The sequence below is a fragment of the Plasmodium gaboni genome, chromosome 13, assembly GCF_001602025.1.
Source record: "Plasmodium gaboni strain SY75 chromosome 13, whole genome shotgun sequence".
NCBI lineage: Eukaryota > Apicomplexa > Aconoidasida > Haemosporida > Plasmodiidae > Plasmodium > Plasmodium gaboni.
The window spans coordinates 92,436-119,931 of record NC_031493.1 but is presented as its reverse complement, the minus strand read 5'-3'; the positions used below and the strand labels follow the sequence as shown (position 1 = coordinate 119,931).

The 27,496-nt window shown below is 18.6% G+C and overlaps 1 protein-coding gene across 1 annotated transcript; it reads left to right on the top strand.

Annotated features, from left to right (window-relative positions):
- Nucleotides 1-322: 322 nt before the first annotated feature.
- On the top strand, nucleotides 323-27,496 carry PGSY75_1303800 (hypothetical protein; the record flags this gene model as incomplete). Its single annotated transcript, XM_018787103.1, has 1 exon — nucleotides 323-27,496. The coding sequence occupies one exon, from the start codon at nucleotides 323-325 to the stop codon at nucleotides 27,494-27,496; it is 27,174 nt and encodes a 9,057-aa protein (XP_018639845.1).

The window sequence follows — 27,496 nt, the reverse complement described above, 5'->3', positions numbered from 1 at the left end:
TTTCAATTTTTTTTTAATCTCTTCTAATTTAAAAATAAAAAGATTTTCTAAAAAAATAAAATAATATCTCATGATCTTTTGATAGAGATCTTATAAATATAATTTATTATATTAAGATGGCTATTATATATATATATATATATATATATATATATATATATATATATATATGTGTGTGTCTATTTAATTATAAGGTTACTATGTAACATTAATTTTGTAAACAAAAAAAGAAAAAGAGTGAAAAAAAAAAAGGAAAAAAATTAAAAAAAATGATGAAGAAGAAAAGAAAGAGGCTAAGGATATAAATAGCTTATATGATATAATGAAAAACATAAATAATAATCATAATAATAATATTCATAATAATAATAATAATAATATTTTTAATAGTGTAGATTATATTTCAAAAGAATTATATCTCTTAATAAAAAACTTTATAGATGATAATAAAAATCTTTGTTCTTATTATAATAAAGAATTTATTTTAAAAAGATGGTGTTTAAAATTTTTAAAAAGATGGTGTTTAAAATTTTTATATACATTAATATATAAAATTAAAGATAATAATTTGTTTGTTGATATATTTAATATATGTTCCAAACTAATAATAAGAGAGAATGAGATGAATTGTGTGAGTTGTATTAAAATAATAAATTTAATTATTGAAGAAAATAAAAGTAATTTGAATATATTTGATATAGATACTTATATAAATGTTATATGTCTATCTATATTGAATAGTTTTTATAAAAGAATAATTTATAAAGTAAAGAAAGGAAACTATCTGAAATCTTCAATTAGTATATATAAGAAAAGAACAAGAAAAAAACAAAATAAAAAAAATATAAATAATATAAATAATATAAATAATATAAATAATAATATAATTAATTTTGAAAAAGAAAAATGTAACAGATATATTTTAAATAGTACGTATTCTATCAATGTAATTAAAGAAATAATTTCATCTGTTCTTTTTATAATAGATATAAATCCGAATGTTTTAAATAATATTAGAAAATATTTAAATATATTATGTAAAATATTATCTATAATTAATATATATGATTTTAAAATTGAATCTTCCTTTTTTATTGAGACTATTGTTGAATCGAATAATTATAATACACATAATAAAAATAATACAAGTCAAAGGAATAATAAATCCAATCTGCATATTATTAAAAACGTTTTTTATTATCAATATATAAACAAGTGTGCTACATCAGAAAATACAAAGTATAGTAAAACTAACCATTTAATTATAACTTCAAAAATAGACAACAATAAATGTTCTCATTTTATATGTGATAATAAAAGGGGTCAATCTCATATAAATAATAAGGTTCATCTTGATGGCTATGATAATACATATATGTTAAACAAAGTAGAATATTATAATAATAATAATAATAATAATAATAATGTGAATGATTGTATTTGTTGGGAGTTAAAAGATATTAATAGACAAGAAGATGATAAGAATGACAATATGAATGACAGAATAAATGATAATATGAATGACAAAATAAATGATAATATGAATGACCATATTAATAATAATATGAATGACCACATTAATTATAATATGAATGACCACATTAATAATAATATGAATGACAATATTAAGGATCATCTTAAAAATAATTCAAACGATTTAAATAATAATTCATATAGTAACAAAATATTTTATAATAATAATTTTTTTTTATATAATGAGAAATATAAATCGTATGATCTTAAAAATATTATAAATATAATATGTTGTAAAAAAAAAAAATTTTGTAAACATATTAATTATGACATGTATGACATTGATATAAAGAAACATATGGATTTATTAAATTTACAGAATGGTCTTATTTATATGATTTGTTTTTTATTAATTAAAGATAATAAAAAAAATGAATATTGTCATTATAAAGAGTTTGTAATAAAAAAAGTTATTCATCTTTTAATAAATAATAAGCATGATTATATTATTGATAAGAAAAAAGAATTTATTGAGAATATCCGTTTATTTTTACATACCATTTTTGATGAGCAAATGAAATATTATATTTCATTTTTTTTAAATCCGTTTATATATAATAAAAGGAACTATATATATATAAATAAACAAAGTTTATTAAATATAGATATATTTTCTTTAATTCATGATATGATATTATATTATAAAAATAAAAATGTTTGGAATTATCATACAATTAATATATGCATAAGTAATTTTGTAGATGTACTTATGAATAAAAAAACTAATATATATATTCAAAATATTTGTATAAATATGTTTGTATATATAATTAATATATTATTTATGATAAAGAAGAGGAGTGCAAACTTCTTCTCCTTATATTTTTATATATTCAATATTTTGATGAATAAGTGTGAGTCTTTAAAAGAAGAAATTTATAATAACATATATAAACGCATCAAAAAGGTAGGAAGAATAAGAAATATGAACAACAAAAAGAAGAAGAAGAAAAAGATGAAGAAAAAAAATACATATTATTATAATAATCATACAAAAAAAATATATATGTTTAATAATTATTATAGTGATAATACTTATGATACTAATCCATATATAAAACAGACTAAAATAAAAAAAAAAATATATAAAAATGAGCATACTATTTTTAGTAATAATATGAAGTATTTATCTCTAACACATGAGGAAAATTTTGGTTATTCAGAATATATTTTTAGTTTAAAAAAAAATAATAAAAAGTATATAAACAATAATAATAATTTTTATATTGTTAAAAAGAGAAATAATAAAAAAATATATCATAAAATTAATATGTATAATATCTATCATATGTTAATAGAATATAAATATATTTTATATGCTCTTCAGGTGTGCATTAAATATAATATATTTTATATTTATATATATTTTAATCAAGATATTATAAAGACTAATACCTCGAATGATTCATTACAACAAGGAGATGATATAAAAAATTATGTTTCAAGAAATGATAATACGACTAAAAAGCACAAAATAAAAAATGATGAAAATAAAAATTATCCTTTTAATAATACAAATTATAAATTTAATATTAAAAAGATGATGAAGAGGACTAAAAAGAATTCTGAACAGTCTCATAATACATGTAATATTACAAGAGTGCACAATAAAAATAATAATAATATACATAAAACAATTAAGAAGGCAAGAAATAGTAAGGCAAATAATATAAATACAAATCTTCAATTAATTAATAAAAATAAAAATAATAAAATTAATACAATTGATACTGTAAATAGTTCAAGTGTAGGTCTGAATTCTTATTTTCAAAATTATGAAATCAAAAATAATAATTCACAAGGTGATGAACAAATTGATGCAACATTCAACAAATCTGAAAATCCATTTTATATTTCTAATAATATATCCAGTGAAGGTTATAACTCTTTATATCAAAAAGAAAAAATAAATATACAAAATGAGAGTATTAAAAAATTCGATCATCTACATATAGATAAGGAAGAATATATGTTTAATAATAATAAGAATGAACCAAATAATATAAATAAAAATGTATGTTATAAAAAATATTTTAAGGATAAAAAAGAAGATATATATAAACCATATAACTTTTTTAATAATAGTAATAATTTTTTTATTAATAATAATTTGGTTATAAACGATTTAAATTATTATGTAAATTATTATAATAAGCAAAACGACGACAAATTAAATAATATTATAAATTCTAATGATTTAAATAATACACACTCTTCAAACATATCACCACTCTTCCTTCATTGTGATAATATTGATCCTTTTGATGATAAAGAGAAAATTTTTGATACAAAAAAAAAGAAAATACATAATGATATAAATATATATAATAATGACAAAAGAGATGAAAATAAAATAATGAAAGGAATTATATCTGACATAAGTATATGTAATAATATGAATGTAAATAATTCTGAAGATATATCTATTAATGATAATGAAAATAATATAAATAATAAATTTTTAAATGATATGAATAGTAATATTTCAATGATGCATAAATTATATGGTAAAATAGATCTACATAATGATAATAAAAATATTGAAGGAGAAAAAAAATGTATTAATGATGATGAATATTTTGAAGATATGCATAATATAAAAGATATCAATATAAATATTTCAAAGAAATTATTTCTCTTTTCTTATGATTTGAAAGATATATGGATAAAGAAAATATACAAAATGTTTTATAATATGATTATTTGTTTAATATTGTATCATCAGTCTTTTTGTTATATAACAATGAATATTTTTAGAAAGAAATATTTTAAAGATGGCAAGAATATTTGTTGTTCTAATGTGAATATAACATATGGGCCCAATAAAAGTGATCATAATAATAATAATAATAATATTAATAATAATAATAATAATAATAATGATAATCTTTTTTGTGTGAATCATAATAAAAATATTAATATGCATAATAAACATAGTATACCATTTATTGAACCAAATGATGACAACTTAAAAATTAAAAGACAAAAGATGAAAAACCAAATGAAAAGCAAATTATATGAATACTTTCACCATATTAAAGAAGAAGAAAAAATTTTATTTTATATGTGTGGAGATATAATTATATATCTAAGTCGAAATAATTTTTACGATTTTATAAATTATTCTATTGATGTTTTATACAAATTATTATTCCAATATCCGCAAATTTTTTATATCTTTCATTTGCTAGTATCTTTAAAACACACCAGTGTTATATTTTCAAAAGTATGTTTAAATTATATAATAAAAAAATTTAAAAATTATTTACATATAAAAAATAAATTGAATCCACTACTTTATTATAATGATGATGTTAGAATAAAAATGGAAGAAGATATATATAAAAATATTTTTAAATATAAATATATGTCTCCATATGAGGGCTTATTAAATACAAGTAGTTTTTCTGAGGATACAACATATAATATAATTCATTCAAATAATAAAATAAAAGATTATGATAATATTTGTTATAGGGAAAAAAAAAAAAAAAAAATTTATGATGATACATATGAAATTGATGATGTAAATGTCTTAACACATTGTAATGAGAAAAAAATAATGCTGACATATAATAATATTGAACATTTTTATTATAATAATAAAAAGACATATAAAAAAATTAATAGGAATAAAAGAATTTTGTTATTACCATTCTCAAAATATGCACACATATCAAAAAATTATTTTTATAAAAAGAAATTTAATCAATGTAATACAAATATGAAACATAGAGACAAATATATTAAAATAAATAAATCCAAAAAAAAAAATTATGAACACCCACTTTTGTGTGGTGACTATTTTGATTTTTCTATTTTTGAAGAATATATTATTAAAAAAGAAATTAAAAGAGAAAATGGAAAAGAACTTATATATCCATATAATGAATTACATAATCTTTATTTCGATCGATCATTTAATGAGGACAACTTGAAAGAACTAAAAATTAAAGATAATGAATATGTAGATAAAAAAGATAAATGGATGGATAACATGATGATTAATTTAAAAGAAATAAAAAAAAAAAGAAATAAAAATTTTTTCTTTCATGATTTATCAAAGCGTGATTTTTTGAAATCCAAAAATTTTGTCTTAAAGAAAAAAAAAAATATTCACATTAATGATTTATTTAATGATCAAGTATGTAGTTTAAATGTAGGTAATAATAAAAAAATAATAAATAATAATAAATTATCATACATAAAATTGAAGAAATATAAATTAACACATTTTTGTTCAGATGATGAATATATTAGAAATAGAAATAATAATTTAGATAATTGCTATAATAAAAAAAATAAATATATTTTTCACCCATTTTGTAAGAATTATAATGATGTTGATGAAAATATGCTTTCATATAAGTCGAATTTCTTTTATAATACTTATAATATATATTGGTCATATAACCAATTAAATATTAGAATGATTTATTTTTTTTTAAATTACATAAAATTTTATCAATATGAAAATATTAATGTTTTGAAAGAGCTAGATATTATAGGTAAAATATGTTTAGATTTAATATTAAAGGATTATAAGTGTATCGAATTAGTTAATTTATTAAAATATATATTTCAAACTATATGTTATATAAATGTTTCCATTGATTCAATGAAAAAGGAAAAAGCGATAAAAGAAGGTGATAATCACAAAATGAAACAAAAAATTATATATGGTGAATATTATAATATAAATAATACAGAATATAAGAATAAAAAATTTGAACCCTCTTTATTTGTAGAAAATTATTTGAAAAATTCAAATGATAAGAAGATCCAAGATATAAATAATACTAATAATCAAACCAACAGTGATGATATATCAAATTTGAATGATAACAATATTAATTGTGATAATTATAATAGTTTATATTATAGCAATAAAAATGTATACAGCAATATAAGCAATTCGTTCAATATTTATGGTATTAACGAAAAATTTGAACAAGAAAAATGTACTATTAAAAATGACAATTCTTTTGATACGAATAAAGAAAGTTATAACCCTAATATATGTAATGAAAAAGATATTTATTCTTATAGTAGTAATAATAATGATGATAAAAATATATTATATATGAACAAAAGCTATATAACATATTATTTCTTAAAATGGTTTGAAAATATTCATTTTGAATTACCAAAATTAGTGAGAACATTATTGTGTGAATTATGTTTACAGTTGCCAATAAATTATTTTTTAAAAGATCATTTTAATATTTATGTAAAATCTTTATTAGTTTGTTTAAAATCCAAGAACCTGCACATTATAAGTGTTGCATTAAAATGTATCGAACAAATTATGTGTGATACAAATAATAATAGTTTAAAGGGTATTATTTGTTCCTCCATATTTTTTGATAATAAAAATAAAAAGAAATCCTACATTATTACAAAATTATTGAATTTGTTGAGAAAAAATGAGAAATACTATACATCACATCAATATGATTTTAATAAAATATATTATGAAAAAAAAAATAATTTACTACAATACTTTTATCATGATAATATAATATTTGAAAAGGAAATAAATTTATTTCCATATAATTTTATACATCCATATTATGAAATTATTTTACCTGAACAAGCAAGGAAAAAAAAAAATATTTTACAAATAAATTCTGAACATGTTAATAATTTTTATAAAATTTTAAGAATATGTGAAAATTTTATTGGACAGCATGGAACTTTGAATAATAATTTTAAGGAAATGGATTATAACAATTTTGGAGGATCTATTATAAGGGTAGGATTTTTATTAAAAAAGGAAACAATTATAAATAAAGGTAATAATGAAATTGAAGATAGAAAAAGAAAAAATATCACTGATAATTATAGTGAATTTGATGGAATGAGTAAGTATGATGAGAATACAATAATAGTTGATGCAGAGAAGAAAGAAAAAACATATGCTAATGAATACATAAAAGATAATAATAATAATAATAATAATAATTATTATTATTATTATAATTATAATAATTTAAATATAAATGGTTTGAATCATAATAATATTATTAATAACAATTCATATGAATTTTATAGTACATCTAGAGATGATAAACCTACCTTTAATGATAATCATTTTGAATATACTATACAACACATGAACTTAGAAGAGACACTAAATTATTGTTATAAGATATTAAAACGTTTTATGAAGAATAATAAAAGTAAATATTTATATTATAATGACGATTATAAAATGAATATATTAAAAAATAATGGAGCTAGTTGTTTGATGAATGAAATGGTACATGAAAAGATATATAGTCCTATTAAAATAAAAAAAGCTTTACGAAATAAGAAGAATGCACCATGTATTTTTAATTTTAATAATTGTAATGTTTTAAAAAAGAGAAGGCTTAATAATGATGAGATTAATAATACGAGACAAAATAAAAAATTAAAAGATAGCACAATGAATAATAATGATAATATTAATAATAATATTAATTATGATATGTATGATGAAGGTGCAGTTCATATAGCACATGAAAATATTCTTGGAGAACAAAATTGTTGCGAAAAAGAAAGAAAAAATAATGACCAACATAGTCATAATAATAATAATAATAATAATAAGGCTTATTATAAGGATAATAAAAATATATATAATATAGACAATTCAAATAATTATTATCAAAGTAATAAAAGATTTAGTGAAAATAATAAACATAAATATTTCCATGCAAGTGATGTTTGCTTGGATTGTATTAACACAGAACAAAGAATTCATTGTTATAGAATCGTTATTTCTATATTTATTTTCATTTTAAATCATTCCAAGTGCATATCAGAATATTATAAATATATGATGAATGTGGGTTTAAAGAATGATGATTTTATAAAAAATCAAGGTGCTACTAGTAAAAAAAAACAAACAAAAAAAAAACATTCTGTACATGTTGATATGAATAAAATGAATGAAAAGGACTTTTATGAGAAGGATGATAATAATTTTATTGAATCTAAAAAGAATAAATTATTGAGTGAAGAAGATTATCAAGATGATGATGCTAATAATTCAAAAGATGGACAAAGCAATATAGGCTTAAATAATAAAATGGGAGATATTATAATATGCAGAAATAAGGAAAGGAGGAATAATAAATATATATATTCCTTTCAATCATGTTCATGTGAAAAATATATATATAAATATAACTCTCTATGTAATAACAATGAAATGGATAATATAAAAAAATTGATGTATTGCTTTCTAATTATGGTGATAGAAATTAATTATATATTAAATAAGGAAAACAAAAGATGTAAAAATGGTATAATGAGAAACAAAGATGGAGTAAATAGATTAAATAATATAAGACATGATAATAATAAATTATATGATAATAATAATAAATTATATGATAATAATAAATTATATTATAATAATAACAAATTATGTGATAATAAAAATTTATATGATAATAATAACAAATTATGTGATGATAAATCAAAAAATATAAATTCTCATTATAGTATATGTAATGATACCAATTGGGCATATAAATTAAAATATTTAGTAAAAAATATTATTAGAAGAATATCTTTGATATTAGCAAATCGTTATATACTAAGAAAGGATTTAAATTTAATATATATAAAAAATCATAAGAACGAAATTGATGTATCTCAATTTATTTTATGCATGTGTAATATAATTGAATACGATCCAATGTTTATAGAAATGAATGTAGAGTGTTTAAATATATTTGAAAAAGTTATAAAAAGTGTATTAAAAGTTCAAGCTGTAAATATTAAGAAATTTTTGAGATCTGGATTTTTTTGTGATATATGTGAATGTATATTAAATATATGTCGAAATAATAAAATGAAGAAGAAGATTTTTGGCTTATTATTATTTATAAGAGTATTAAGAATTATTCCACCTTATTGGATAGAATATAATATATATGATATGATAGATACTTTATTAAATTGTTATGAGAAGAGTAATATATTAATATATGATAAAATAATTCCACGTCTTATTGAAGAATGTTTTTGTTTATTATTATCATCTTTATTTATTGGATATGTTGGAGATATGAATATATATATTTTAAAAAACATGATGCAAAACTATGAGAATATATATTCTATGGATGAAGAGGAACATATAGAGGTTACTAAGGATAAAAATATTTGTAATACTGAGAGTAAGAATTCTTATAATAAATATAATATATGTGTAAAAAAAATTGAAGAGGATAAATTATTAATGTATGTAAAAAATAAAATAATTAGAAATATAAATTATCGAAGTGATTTATTAAATATTCATGTGAACAAAAGGTTGTTAAATAAAAATAATAATATGTATGAGTTGTGTGGCTACAAAAAGATATATTTAAAGGGTTCAAATTTTTGGTATAATAATGATGAAATATATACATGGAATATTTTAACTGGTAAAGAAAAAAATAGAAGAAATAAAAAAGAGATATTAAAAATGAATAGGGTGTTATATAATATATTAAATATGTGTATTAAGAGTTTATATAAAGACAACAACAATAATAATAATATTAATATGAATGGTGATAATATTAATAGTAATAATATTAATTATTATAACAGAGTATTCATAAAAAAGTGCTTTTTTATAATATCCAAAATATTAGGAACTAATATTAATGATTTAATTTTAATGAATAATGATATATATGGAATGAAAAATAAATTATCCTTAGAAACATTATTATTTAAATATTTTTGTATATCTAATTTTATAAAATGTTCTTTAAAATTAAAAATATCTTATTTAGATTATTTATGTATTTTTTTAAATGAAAAACCTAGTATTAAATTTGATGAGAATATTATTAGTAACATAATAGTTATTGTTCTTAATATTATTGAGCATATTGAAAAGAAGGATCAGAAGAAATATAAATATACTTATAATATTTCAATGAATAATAATAAAAGTATAAATAATAATATGAATTCATATATACAAAGTGGAAATACAAATAATTATGCTTATAATAGTATATATATAGATTTAATGTATGATAAAGAAGAAAATATAGATTACACTTATATGAAGCAGAACAAAAAAAATGATACTAATAAGAGAAATATATATCATTATACTATTAATGAAAGAAATGATGAATCACGTTTTTATAATAAGGATGATAACGATTATATAAAAAATGAGGACCTATTTGTCGGTTCTCGAGTTCCTGATCAAGATAATAATAATAATAATAATAATAATAATTTATTATCAGATAAGATGAGAAAATATAATTATAATAATGGAGATGAAAAAAATATTTCAAGTAAGGATATAATTTCATCTTTTAAAAATAAGGATGAGCAAAATGTTGTTGCTATGGATTTTAAAAATGATGAAAAAGAAAAGAAGGATGATAGAAATAGTGTAAATAATTTTAAAGATGATAAAAAAATAAATAAGTTGTCTAATTCTTATTATTCGATATATTTTGATAATAAGCTATTAGATAGTACGAGGAATATTAATTATGAAGAGATAATAAATAAAAATAAAAGTAAGGATATGTCACAAATAAAAATAACAGATATGTTTTCAAACCATAAGAATAAAACTGACGAGAATAATGACAAGATGTCGATGAATATGCTTGCTCAAAGCTATCCTGTCATTAATAAGAGGAAATATAAAAGTAGTACGTCATTAAATAATAAGCGTGGAAGGAAGGCAAAAAATAAAAATAATAATAATAATAGTGATAATAATAATAATGAGGATAATAATAATGATGATGTTGTAGAGAAAGACATAAAAAGAAGGAGAGGAAATACTACGACAAATGATAAAGATAGAAATATTATTAATGAGGATAAAGATAATTATTCTAAGAATGATTACAATACAAGAAAATTAAATATTTCTAGAGCGTCAACAGAAGGAGGATATAAAAAAAAGTCTTTCTTTAGAAATGCAATAAATAAAATTACTAATTATTTTCATTATAATTTAAAAGACAAAATAAATCTTAAAAATGACGATGATGTAAATGTAAATGTAAATGTAAATGAAAATATAAATGAAAATATAAATGAAAATATAAATGAAAATATAAATGTAGGGATAGAAAATAATTCGGACCTATCCTTACTAAATAATAATAACACTAATAATGATAAAAATTATTGTATTAATAAAAAGGTTGGAATTAATATATCTGATAATAAAATCAATCATGTAAATAATGTAAATGATCAGAATGATAACAAAAATATATGCAATAACAAATATATGAATGAAATAAAAGGTTTAAATAATCATAATAGTTTTAAAGAAAGTCAGAAAAAAATAGAAAATAATTATGATGACAGAATGAAAGATAATGTGAACGAAGAAAGTTACAATGATGATTATCAAGATGATAATTGTAAAAAAAAAAAGTTTAATGATGATGTAGATGAAGAAGAGAATGAATTAGTAGTGGAGAAAGAAAAAAATGATGATGAAGAAGATGAACATATTGTTATTGAATTTTTTTTATATTTTATCAACTTGATAAAAATATCATTTCAACATCCATTATATAGAGATCATTTATTATCAATAAATATAAAAATAAATAAAAAGAGTGTATCATTATATTATCGATGTATTGAAGTATTATTGAATTTTTTATTTAGCACACATAGTATGTTATCCAAAAAAGCTGAAGAAACGTTGAATAATATAATATATATACATGAAAAGGATAAAGAAATAATAATAAAGCCGCAAGAGAGTATGAAAATATTGAAACGTTATGATGATAATATTTATGTATTAACCAAACGAGGTAATAGAAATAATAAAAAGGTTGACTTGAGAAAAAGCGTTCCAACATATAATGTTACAAGTAAGGAATATGACATATGTGATAAGATTGACATGTGTGATAAGATTGATATGTGTGATAAGATTGATATGTGTGATAAGATTGATATGTGTGATAAGAATGACATATTTAATAAGAATGACATATTTAATAAGAATGACATATTTAATAAGAATGACAAATATGATCTGTATGATAAGAGTATATATAAAACCAACATAAGTCATAAATTTATTTATAAAAAAAAAAATAATATATCCATAGATAGAGGAATTATAAAAAATTCTCATAAAAATCCTAATTATAAAAGTATTAATATATATAAAAACAATATGAATACTACTAAATTAAATAAGAAAGATTTAAAAATATATTTAAAAGGATTGTTATGTAATTTATCTTATGTTTTAAAAAATAAATCACATATATTAAAAGGTAATTATATTATTGGTCTAAGTAAAATTTATTGCTTATTTCCAGATTTATTTTCTTCTTTTTTAATTGAAGGTTTTATAAAATATATAAAATTATTTTATGAGCGTATTGATGATAATCCGATGTGTTATAAAAATATGGAGCACATCATAATTATATTTAATAGATTTTTTGTCATTCCTAAATTATCATATGATCAATTTAAAGAAATCATTCATTTGTTATTACGTCTATATGAAAAAGACAAGAAAGGGTTCTGCAATAACAGAATTGGTGGCATAAACAATTATAATCATTTTTTAAATAATATATGGAGTGAAGAAAAGAAGATGAAAGAGAAAGATAATATTATTATAAAAGATATAGGACTTGCAAATATGACAGCGTTAGAGAATTCTTTTCTTGAAAAAGGTTTTAAATCAAATACAAAACAGTCTTTAATTACAAGTTATTTTGATATTGATAGAAAGGTTAGTAAGAATATAAAAGATGAAGAAATAAATAAGAAGAATAATATAAATATTAATAAGAAAGATAAAAATATGTTAGATACTATTGATATGTATTATAATAATGAAAAGGATATATATGAGAATAATATAAATGGTTTGAAAAGAACAAGAAAAGAAGAAAAAGATATTCTTGAGTATTATATATGTCCTAATAATAATAGTTTATGTTTAAATAATTTATATATATATAGTTTAAGTTTGTTATGTTGTAAAAATTATGAGCATTGTTATAAATATTTTCTATATCATCGTAATAATGAAAATATCTTTTCTTTATTTATATCATTATTAAATAATAAGAAAATGATAGATCTAAGAAGATATGTCTGTAAAAAGTCGCATTCGTTGATAAATATTCTATTAAGATATATATCAGAAATGGTTAGTAATAATATATATATTTTTTTTTATAATATATTTAGTATATATATAGTTAATGTGCATGATGACGATATGCGAGACATTATAGGTTATGACTACAATAAGTTTAGAGATTATATAAATAAAAAGTTTTATGATAATAGGAATAGTGAAAATAATGTGAATAATTTATATGGTGGGTTATATTTACCTATGAATGAAGATATGGGTGTGAATATAAAAAACCCTACAAATTATGATAAAAAGAAAATGGAAGAGCATATAAATGTAAATAAAAATATAAATAAAAATATAAATGAAAATATAAATGAAAATATAAATGAAAATAATAATTTACATAATAATCATAAAAAAGATATTTCTTATAATAATGTTGCTATTGCCCCTGTTAGTAAGATCCCCTTTTTTAATAACCTGAGTAATGTAATAAATATATTACATACTTTATTAAAATATAATTCTTCATTTATTTTTTTAAATTTTTATGAGGAGAGAATTAAAAAAAATAAAATATGTCTCATTGAGATCTTGTATATATGTATTTGTTTTATGATAACTGAATATATCAACTTGAAAAATAAAAACTTTTTATATTTTGTCAATGATCAGATGTGTAAAAGGTGTGTTAAGATATTTATAATATTTTTTCATTATTCAAAAGATTTAATTCACCATCTAAGGAGCAAAATTGTAAATGGCAATGATAATATAAATATTAATAATGAGGATATAAAAAATATGAATACGTTTCCTTTTAATATTAAAAATGAGAAAGAATCTATTTTTGACGATAATAAGAATAATGATGAGAATATAAAAAATAAAAAGATATTTGATAATATGGAATATAATAAAAATTTGTTTTATTTTAGAACGAATATATTTATTATATTTAATTTTATATTATGTGTAGAAAAAAAAAGTATTAATTATTCTTATTTAGAAAGATTTTTTAAAAAGCATGCTATAAAAAGTTTGCTATATAGAGAAAAGAGATATATATTTTTTAAATTAATAGAAATATTACGTATATGTAATTTGTCTGCATTTGATAGATTTTATGAAGCATCTATATCATTTTTAATTCTGCCTATGTTGAAGGAATATGTTGAATCAAGTGCAGGTTCACACTATATGAATCTGAGACAAAAGATAAGTGATAAAACAAATGATAAGATGAGTCGATTAAATAATAAACATTTTGATGAAACAAATTTTTGTGATGAAATAAATCAGACTAATGATAGTAATATTTTCATGTTTTTGAGCACCAAATTGTTTTCTCATGCTACAATAAATTGTAGTGTAAGCATAAATATGGATAGACGTATGAGTTGTAAGAGTGACATGTCGAGTCCGACAAATGAATATAATAATATGGGAGTTGGAATTTTAAATGGCATAAACGATAAATCAAATAATAATAATAATAATAATAATATTAATAGTAATATTATTAATAATAATAAAAATGTTGTAAGAACATATCAAACTAGTGATTCTCTTAATTATAAAGATATGAATTACAGGCGAAGTCTTAATAACGATAAGAAGAGTATATATACACATAATTATAATAATAAAATATATGGACCTATAAGAAATTTACTAAATTGTAGTTTCATACACAATATAAATGATATTAGTAGTGGTTTTAATAATAATATAAAGAGTTCTTATTGTTTATTTTATTTATATTATTATAAAGAGAAGAATCATTTTAAGACCTATCCGATATATAATAATAAATATAATAGTTTATTTTTATATATAGAAGAAATAATGTATGTCTTAAAATCTATATTGAATTATAGATCTAACTATAATGATATAGTTGTGAGGAAAAAATTAATTATTTGTAATATATTTATTGATATAATCAAAAAGGTTAAAAGTAAAAGGCATAGACATTTGATATTTAAATATATTGAAAGAGAGAATAATAAATATATATTATATCGTGTAGGAGATATTAAAAAATTATGTATAAAGAATATAATAAATATATATAAATATAATATTAATAAATATAATAGTAATATAATCCTAAGTATATTATATAATATATTAATAGATTCACACCATAAGGAATATATAAAACTAACAAAGCACAACATGAAAGAAATATTCAAAATGATCATAAAAAATAATAATAATAATAATAATAATAATAATATGTTGAGAAAAAAATATATGTGCATAAATTTTATAAGAAAATATTATATGAGTTATATATATCATAATAATTATATAATAAAAGATATATTATATAACACAAATAATTATAATAATAATAATTATTATTATTATATTTATTATAGTAATGGTGTTATTTATAATTATCTACCCCTTTTTAATAATAAAAAAAATGTAATTGCTCATGCAGATATAATAAAAAATTATAAAAGTATCTTTATTAATTGTATTAAGAAAGAAAAAAATATAAATAAAAAAATAGACATGATAAAAATTATATTTAAATATAAATATGACTTTTTTAATTTTTATCCTTATATTATAAATATTATATTTAATATTTTAAAGAGTAAAGATTTTTTTATATGTAATGATAAAATAAATACGTATAGTTCAAATAAAAGAATAAATTTTTTTATAAAATGTTTGAATAGTATTATTGATTTTATAAAATTCAATATGTTGGTTAATTCTGTAAATTATTTATTCTCAATAAATGATGATAATATAATTTTAAAAAAAAATATAGCATGTTGTGATAATAATGAAGAGGAATTAATCCTAATGGGTTCAGCAACAACAGAGGATATTAAATACAACCATATATATAATAAATTATGTGACAAAAAAAAAGAAACAAAGGGTGATACTGTTTGTGATGATATATATAATGGTGTATGTAATGATAATAATAATATGAACGAAAAAAAAAAGACTATGCATAATAATAAATATATTTTTGATATAAAAAATGAAGGAAAACAAGATGAAAGAAATATTAAAAATTTTGAATCAGATAGTAAGAATAATACAACATATTCTTATGACAAAAATTATAATGTGATGATAGACTTAAAAAAGAAAATATTAAACTATTATATGATAAACATAAAAAAAAAAAATAATAATAATAAAAAAAAAAATAATAATAATAATAATAATAAAAATGGTGAGTATTTTATTATATCTATTTTTAATATATTAAAAAAATATGATAATATCTATGTAGATTATGATTTGATAAGTATATTATTTAATTTTATTATATGTAGTTTAATAAAACATTCGATTGAATTTTCAACATATGGTGGAACAAATAAATGTATTTCTATTCTTATAAACTTATTAAAAGCAAATGTAAATATAAACGTTAAATATATGAATATATATGGTGTGTTAGCATGTATATTATTTCCTTTTGAGTTTATAAAAAATAATAATTTAAAAAAAAAAAAAAATAATAATAAAAAGAATAAATATTGTATCAAACAAAATATAGGTGGTTCAAGTGAATATCTAAATAAAGAAAAAGAAAAAAATAAAATGGATACTAATAAAAATAATAATATTATAAATAAGAAACATAATATATATAATTTTTATGATACTACATATATGAAAAAATCATACATGAGGAATAAAAATTTATATAGAAAGAGTAACATATATGATAGCAATATATTTATGTTGAATGATTATAGTAATAGATCATGTTTTGAATATATAAATATTTATAATTTAAATGTAATTGAATGTATAAGTAAAATATTATACATATTAATTTTATATGAGAGTAAAGAAAACATTTCTAAAAATTTACATATGATAACATGTATATTCTTTTTATTAATAAATATTAAAAGTAATATTAAAAAAAAAGAAAATGGTTTAGTCTTTAATTTATTAACTCATATGATATTAAGGCATCATTTTTTTGTGTCTAATGTAGATAATTTATTGAGTAATATAATAAAAAGAAAAAATAATATAAATGAAAATATAAATGAAAATATAAATGAAAATATAAATGAAAATATAAATGATAATATAAATGATAATATAAATGATAATAATATATGCAGTTATATATATGATAATAATATATGCAGTTATATATATGATGAGGATAAAGAAAATGTAGATGTGAATAAAAAAATAATACATTTACATAACATGTTAATTATTCTATGTATTAAAGGAATGAAAGACTATAAAAAAGAAGGAAAAAAACAAAAAAATATAATATATTGTAATGAGAACATAATGTTTACTATAAAATTAGAAACAAGTGTATCTATCTTAGAGATATTAATTCATTTGTGTAATAAAAATGAATGTGTTTATAAAGATGTAGTTATATATCTTTTATTAAAATTTATTAAGAAATTAGAGAAGCTAGCAGAATATTATTTATCATACAGATCAAAAAGAAAAAGACATAACAATATTGATAATAATATGAATTATTATGTTTATGTTCTTAAGAAATTATTATTTTTAATCCATACAAATATATATCTTCTTAGTAGAGAATATATATTAAAATTTTTTAATATACTACAAAATATTATAAAAACAGAAGGAATAAAGAAAAGACATTATAATTTTTATTTATTTATATTAAATATATTTGAATGTCACATAGTAAAAGATAATTATATAAATATAGTAAATTGTCATTATAAAAATATTTTATATAATGAAGAAAAGTTATATAATTCTTTATTATGTATATATAAAGAATTTAAAAGTAAGAATGCAATAAAGAGTCGTAATAAAAAAGTAATTCAATTATTTGATAGAATTAAGATGAATGGATATATTTATGAAAATTATATTAAATATATAAATAGAAATTATAATAACAAAAAATATTATTTACTAGATAGTTATAATAATTATAAAAAATCTTCAAATTATATTTTTTGTATGGATAGATTAATATATAAAAAGAAAAGAAGAACAATGGGCAAAATATTGAGAGATATAAAGAAGAAATATTATTTAAATGAATTTATAAAGAAAGATATAATAATTAAAAAATCTGGTTATTATAAAATATTAAATATAAATATGTTAGATAAAATGAATAAACATTTTAATAACAATGTTGATATATATAATAGTAGAGCTAAGAAAGATACTATTACTAGTCTAGATACAGATGATAGTTTGAGAAAATATATGCATGAAAAAAAAAAAAAAAAAAAAAATTGTCAACATATAAATAAAAAGGATTGTCAACAAGTGCAAACAAAATTGTATGACAATATAAAAGATAATATAAAAAATTTTAAATATATAAATGATCTACAAAATATTTACAATTATAATCATGTAATAAACCATCATGATAATTCCAAACAAAATAATAATACCTTGAAACATAATTCATCTTGTTTTCATATAAGAAATCAAAATTTTAATAAAAATTATTTTAATAAAATATTAAAAAAAGAGAGTAAAATAAAACGAATTAAAAAGTGTATGAATACATTTGAATATCTTTATGAAAAGAATATTATGGAATCTTGTTTATATGAAGAATTATTTTATGTTATTAGTAATGAAGAAAATATAAAATTAAAAAGGTATTCATATCCATATATGTGTCAAAATAATACATCTCATATTAAAAATATATTACTAACATGTGAAGAAAAAGCGGAAATATTAAAAGGATTAATTGTATTTGATTATATGAATGATTATTGTTGTTATATAAAATATTATGATATTTTATTAAGTTTTCTTAAAGAAGAAAGAAAAAGAAATATAATAAAAAAAAATAATATAGAAAATGTAATGAATAAAACAATATATATTTTATTACCAAATATTTTAAGAGGAATATTTTCATGGTTTCCATCTATTCAATATACATGCACACAAATATTTAAAAAATATTTCTTATGTAATAATAATTTATTGGGATGTATATATTTCTTATTTAATAATGAATATTATAAATATATTATAGATAAATATTTTATATCTTTATGGATCAATGTTTTATTTTCATTTTTTAAAAAAAATATGGATGTGTATGTATCAATACAGAATAAGACGCAGGAATTAATCCCACATATATGTCACAATAAAAATGGAAAAAATAAAAAATTAAATAAAAATAAATGTGCAAATGAATCATCAAAAATATATGAACCTAATCTTTATGTGAACAGAAACAAAATATTTCCTTCTAATTATGAGATAAAAAAAAAAAAATTCAATTTAAAATTTTTTTTGTGGCAAATGAAATTAAAAAAATATTGTATGGAACAGAAAATATTTATTAATAAATGTAAAGAAAAATTTGGAAAATCTAAATATATGTTTAAATCATTATTAAATATAATAAATTCATATAAAAAATATTGTAGATATGTATGGATAGAATTATTTCCTCAGCTTGTTTACTCTTTGAATAAGGAGGAAATAAAAATATTGAATATGTCTTTGATAGGATTTATAAATAATTATATACAAATATATGATACTTATAAGTTGAAAAAATGTAATATGGTTAGAAAAAACGATTTTTTAAAAGACATACCTTTTAAGAGTAATTCGTGTGATACATATAAAACATATAAAACATATAAAACATATGATACATATAATTCTTATAATTCTCATAATTCATATCAAAATGATAACAATATAAATATATTAGAAACAGTGCTAACTAGTATTCTAAAAATTAATAAGTTTATTTTTATACCTTATGAAATTATTTTTTATAGTTCCAAAAATTTGGGGACATATCAAATTTCTAGATATATATTGCAAGCATATTTATACAATATTTTAAGAAAAGAAAAAAATATTAATAAGAATAAAAAAATGATACAACAAAGTAATAATGATAACAATAAAAAGAAGAGGAACAATATATGGTTACAAAATGAGGGAGACATAAATATAAACCATGATAATAATTTTAAACAACTTGTTAATTATCTTATCGATATTAATAATGATTTGAATTCATATGATAATATATATGCATTAAGAAAATATTATATTAAAAATACACAATTAGACAAATTAATATTGAATAACCATCTTAGTGTTTATTCTAAAAATGAATGTTTATATCTGAGTCATTTTATTAATTCACAAAGTATGAAATTAACGAGAGAAGAAATTAATATATGTAAAGAAAGTTGGGTGGATAATTTAAAATATTTTAATAAAACATCTTGTATACAAAATTATATGAATATTAATAATATAAATGAAAATATGAATAACTGTTATATGATTCAAAATTATTTTAATAATACTTCATATATACAAAATAAAAGTGATGATATTTTTAATTGTAGTTATAAATATGCAAGAAATAATTACTTGAATAATTTAAATGATATATATAATTTAATAAATGATAATATATATAATTTGGATAGTCATAATATAACACACAAACAAAACCAAAACATAAACAATATAAACAATAATAATAATAATAATATTTGTAGTAATAATAATAATATTTGTAGTAATAATAATAATATTTGTAGTAATAATAATAATATTTGTAGTAATAATAATAATATTTGTAGTAATATTTCTAGTCGTGGTCATCATTATAATAACTGTGAAAATATAAAAAATCAGAAAATAAAAAAATCAATTCATGATTATTTTAAAAGTACAAACAATACAAATATAATAGATAATTCCTATAAAATGAATGAAAAAAGAAATCTCTTTGATAATAATAATAATAATTATTATAATAATAACCATTTGCATCAAACAAATAAAATACATGATCTATCTTGTTTAAATAAAATTAACGACAAATCTGAAAAAACTTTTGTGGAAAAACATAATTCAGAATATGCAATCATAAATAATATAATAAACAAGTTGTATGAAAAAGATTTTAATTTAGTAGATTATATGTATGATAAAGAAAATAACACGATGACAGAAACAAATTTCAAAGACAAAATATTTTTTGAGAAGAATCAAAAATATTCTATACATTTGAATGATACAAATAAGAACCCATTTTTAAATAATAATTTTAAGTTTAATATTAGAAAAAAACAAATTAACAACATGCAAGAAATTATAAATAATGGTATGCATAACCTAGTTTATAATGTAAAAGATTTATTAAATTGTAACAAATATGATTCATTGGATCTGTTATTTTTGCATTCACAAATATTTGAACAAGCTCATAGAAGTATAGAGATAATAAGGGATGATGTTGTTATTGAAGAAAAATATGTGAGAAAAAAAAAGAAGGAAACAAAATTATTAAGCTTATTAGATAATTTGTGTAATATATCTAAAAAACAGGAAGCTCTTTTTTTTTATGACAACGATATAGATAATTTAAAATACGTAGAAATGTGGAAAAAAACATTTTTAAAAATATATCAAATGATATCAAATAATGAAATAGAAAGGAAAAAAAACAATCAAAATTTTAATAATAATAATAATGATATTTGTGATAATCCATATTTTTATCATCCACACCTTATTAACAATTCCTATGTTAATAGATATGATCATTTTGCTCATTATGAATATTTAGAAAATGACAAAACATATATCCTAATAAATTTAATAAAGAACATGAGAGAAAAAAACCAATTGTCATATAATTATTTTGACAAAATATATGAAAGCTTTGTAAATTATAATAATAAAAAATTCTGTACTAAAAATAATTATATATATAACCTTGAGATAATAAAAATGAATTTAAGAAAATTAATAAATGGTAACAACTGTGCAGAGATAATATTAAACAATGGGCAATTTAATAATGTGAATTATAATATTGCTGAGAAATTATTAGATAGATATAGTACTATGTGTGATGAAGTCGAATTATTAAATGATAAAAAAAATAACAACAAAAAAGAGAAGAAAGTAAAAATATCACAGGAAGATAACTATTTTTATATTAAAAATATGGAACGTGAATATTTTAATATATGTATTAATTTAAAAAAATTTAAAAAAAATAAATTCCTTCTCAAAGTTATAAAAAAAATTAAGTGTTATATAAATTCATTAAATATAATCAACAATTTTAATTTTGATACTATACGAATGGTAGGTTATGAGAAATTTAGAAGTGAATTTTTTTATATAAAAGGAAAAATATTATCTAATCTCAACCAAATCATTATATTTTTATATAAAAATAATTTTATAGAAATGAATCATAAAAATACTCCTAATGCATGTACAGGTCAATGTATTCATAAGGATGTTATATTTAATCAAAACGATTATTTAAATATAAAAAAGAATGTATTTACAAAAGAAAATATTAATTCAAATAGGAATATAATTAAGAACATTTCGTGTGATGTAGAAAAATATGAACCTCCAAACAATCATATGATAGACAATATTAAGACTGAGGTAGGTAATAATAATATTAGACCCCCGAAAAAAAAAGAGAAGCTTCAAAATATTGATATAATGATAGACGAACAGAATAATGATACTAATGTTAAAAAAAAAAGAAGGTATAATAAGAAAATGTCTATTAACAAAGAAATGCAAAATGTGCAGAATAATATTGTATTATCAAATATAAATAATAGTACAGAGAAAGAAAATAATATGAAACACAATAATAATGATAATAATCCTTTAAATAACAATAATATTGAAACACCTAATGTTGAGAATAATAAATGTTGTTACATGATTGGTGCTGATAATTGTAAGAATAGTGAAAAAAAGAATGTTAAGAAAGAAAAAAAAAAAAAAATAGAAATGAAATTAAATTCTGATTATTCATGTAATTGTAATATGAAACAAATAAAACATTTTGATAGTGATTTGATTGAAGAATGTTTCCTTTCATCATTAAAAATTTATCCTTTAGAAAATAATTCATGGGTTATATGGGGAGATTATTGTAATAAATTATTCAAAGAAAGTGAAAATACTACATTTTGCTTAAGTTCGATAATTTGTTATTTAATTTATTCAAGTTTAAATATTAACAAAGGCTATTATTATATGAGTAACGTATTACATATGTTAAATTATGATACAAAAGATAATAGTATATTTCAAGTTTTTAATAAATATAATGAAAGTATATGTCCAAATATATGGCTCTTTTATTATCCCTTTTTAATAAACAATATTAACGTAAATAAAAAGAACTATTTATATTTCCATAAAATTTTTTATATATTAATGCGAAATTTTCCGCAGGATATTTTTTATGATTTTAGAACAATTCATATTTATAGAAAAAAAAAATTATATCAATTAAATGAAATAAAAAATAAAAGAGATAATAATGTGGATAAGTCTCTTTATGACACTTGTCATGATATTCTCAAAAGTAAAAATGGAATTAAATTTAAAAACGAAGAAAATAATAATAATATTAATAATAGCATATTACAGTTGAACGAAAAAAATTCTGAACGTGTTCAGAATATTTCTAGCATGTACAATTTTGAAATTGGCTGTAAAGAAAAAATGGCTAGCTCTGTAAAAATTAATTTGAACCAAGGAAAAGATAAAGACAATGTTTTGTTAGCCCTTGATAATATAAATAATAATAATAATAATAATAATAATGATAGTAATAGTAATAGTAATATTAATAGTAATAGTAATAAGAATAAGTATAATATTTATGATTATAAAAATGATGAAGATAATAATGGTTGTGCTTCTTATCAAACTAGCAATGATATAAAAAATAATAAATATACTTATCAATATGCGGATATATATATAGATGGTTTTGATCAATTAATAAGTGTATTTAAAAATAAATATTCTGAGGTTTTCTTTTCATTAGATTACATGTGTAATAAAATATTAAATTATAACAAATTCGAAGCTTTTGAAGAAACGTACCATTTTATAAATAAATTGTTTCATAATTGTATGGACATTGGCAACTCCGAAATACATATAAACGAAATTATGCACAATGTAATGAACAATGTAATGAACAATGTTTTGTATAAACGATATAAGAAAAAATTGAAAAAGAATAAAAATATGTATAATAGGAAATATAAAAATGTTGTTAAAAATATGAATAAGTTTTGGAAGGAATTTAAAAAGGATATAAAATTTTTAAAAAAAAATGGATGTATTGAAAAATTGAACACAACAAAAATGAAAAATAAAAAAAATTATATACAAAATAAAGAGATTGATAATATTAGTGTTATAAATGAATATTCAAAAAATATTTTATCAATGGATAATAATTCTCGTTTTATGTTATCATATTTTATATCCTTTTTAAAAAAATGGAAATATATGTTATCTATATATTTATCACAATTAATTGAAACACAATATTTAGAAGATTGTTCTTATACCTTATGTGATGCATTACACAAATTTGATATTCCTATTGAATTGCCAAAACAGAGATTGAAATATATTGGAGAATATTTAAATTATCATTATAATTTAAATACATTTTCTCCTTCCAAAATTATTAAGGTAAATTCTTCAGTAACATATAATATGTCAAATAATTATATTTTAAAAAAAGTTAGTTTTTTAACAAGCGATGGAAATATTTATTATTATACACAACAACCACGCAATTATGTAAGGAATAAATCTGAGCATAAATTTATGTTATTCCAAGTGTTATTAAATAATATATTCTTTAATTATTCACAAACTAAAAAGAGGGGCTTATCTTTTAAAATAAAATTTAATACACAAATACATCCATGTATTATATTAAAGGAACAACCCAAGGATGATATTACCCTACATCAAATTTATAGTGAATATATTTCTGTTATGAAAAGTGAAAAATATTCTATGGATAATATAATGTTACATCACCGAAATATGGTTCAAAGTTCTCTTCACAAGTTATTATTAAAAGAAATAGAAAATAAATTAAAATGTGAAGAAAAGAATATGCATATGTCTATTCATGATGGTGTGCAACTCAAAAATGATATTACATGTTTTACAAGAAGGGAAGATCAAGACATACATACACACAACAACAACATGATAAATAATAATGACAATAATAATAATAATAATAATTATAGTAAGGGCGAATATAATACCGTTTTGAAAATGCTCCCGTGCCAAAACGATTTAGTAGGTGAGACAAAAACCTCCAACAGAGAAAATCTTAATATTAATGCTAATATTCCTTCAAATAATAAAATAGATATATCAAATTTTGAATATTATTGTTCTTTAACATATGAAGAATTAATAAAATATTTTTGCAATGAAGAATGGTTTTATAAAATTTTGAAAAAATGTGAAAAAAAAAGCTTAAGAAAAAGTTTTAACACCATATGCAAAATGATACCCAATGATATTTTGAAAAATTATTTTTTTTCTATACATAATAATATACAAAATTATAGCATTTTCCATGATCAATTTGTGAAAAATTATTCTATATTGTGCATGTTGAATTATGTATTTTTTCAACTTAATACTAATTTAGAGAATATAGTTATATCCAAATGTTCAGGCAGATCAGCGTATTTTGAAGGAAGAGCATTATATAAAGATTTTAGCATTAAAAAAGATATAAATAGAAAAAAAATAGCATTCAGATTAACAAGAAATATAAAAGAATTTATTGGATATCAAGGATTACATGGAAGTTTTCCTTTATGTTTTTATTCATCCATTATGGCTATTAAAAAGAAAAAAATGGAAATAAAAAACTTTCTGAATCTAGCTATTTCGGATGATTTTTTTACCTTACATGTTCAGAAAAAAAATAGAAATTTCATGGAAAAAAATAAAGGTAGAATTAAATATAAATATATATACGAAAATAGAGATAAAAAAGAAAATGATAATGAAATGAATAAAGACATATTAATAAATGAATATATAAAGTGTTTACATATTGACGATATAGAAAAACGAAATATATTAAAAAATGCTGAAAATTATGTTAGTACAATATTTGGTCGTGTGCAATTTTTATATAAAAATAAATTAGAAAAAAGGAAAGCTGATAATAGATTAAAATCAAATGAAAAGTCCAACATAAATGTGTACGAATATTTTTCGGATTTACAAGACATAACATCGTTATCAGAAATGTCATCTGACAATAATAATGAATATTTAAATTATGATGAAGTTGATAAGAAGAGGGTTCAAAACGGTGGAACACGTGAATATAAAAGGAAGAAAAAAGATAATATTGTGCAACAACAAACAGTAAAAGAGGAAAAAGAAATAAATGAAAATATGGAAAATTTGCAAGATATACATATAAGAGATATGAATGAAGAAAATAATAAAATAAAAGAATGTACCAATAATATTACCAATGAGGTTGTAGTAATTAATTCGTTTAATAATAATAATAATGATAGAATTAACCAAATGATTGATATGCCAAAAAATATAGAAGGAATAAAAGAAATAAAGCATGGAGAAAATAATTCTTGTAATAATAAAGGAAAAAGGAAGTATAAGAAAAATATAACTATTGCATATAATGATATGGAACTTAAGAATGTTCATGAGTTATTAGAACAGAAGGCATTAGAAAATATAAGAAATCAAAAAAAGAATGGAAAATACATTATTGAACATGAAAAAAATGAAGAAGGAATAGAAAAGGACGAAAACATCTATAATAAATATAAGTATGTAAAAAATTATGAAAATAATAAATATAACGATGAAGAAAAAAATATGAAATATAAGAAGATAAAAAATATATCTGTAGATGATATAAATAAATCTGTAGTTGATCTTATGGAAATGTCTATGAATAAAAAGAATTTAAAAAATGCAAAAAGAACATGGTTTCCATGGTTTTAA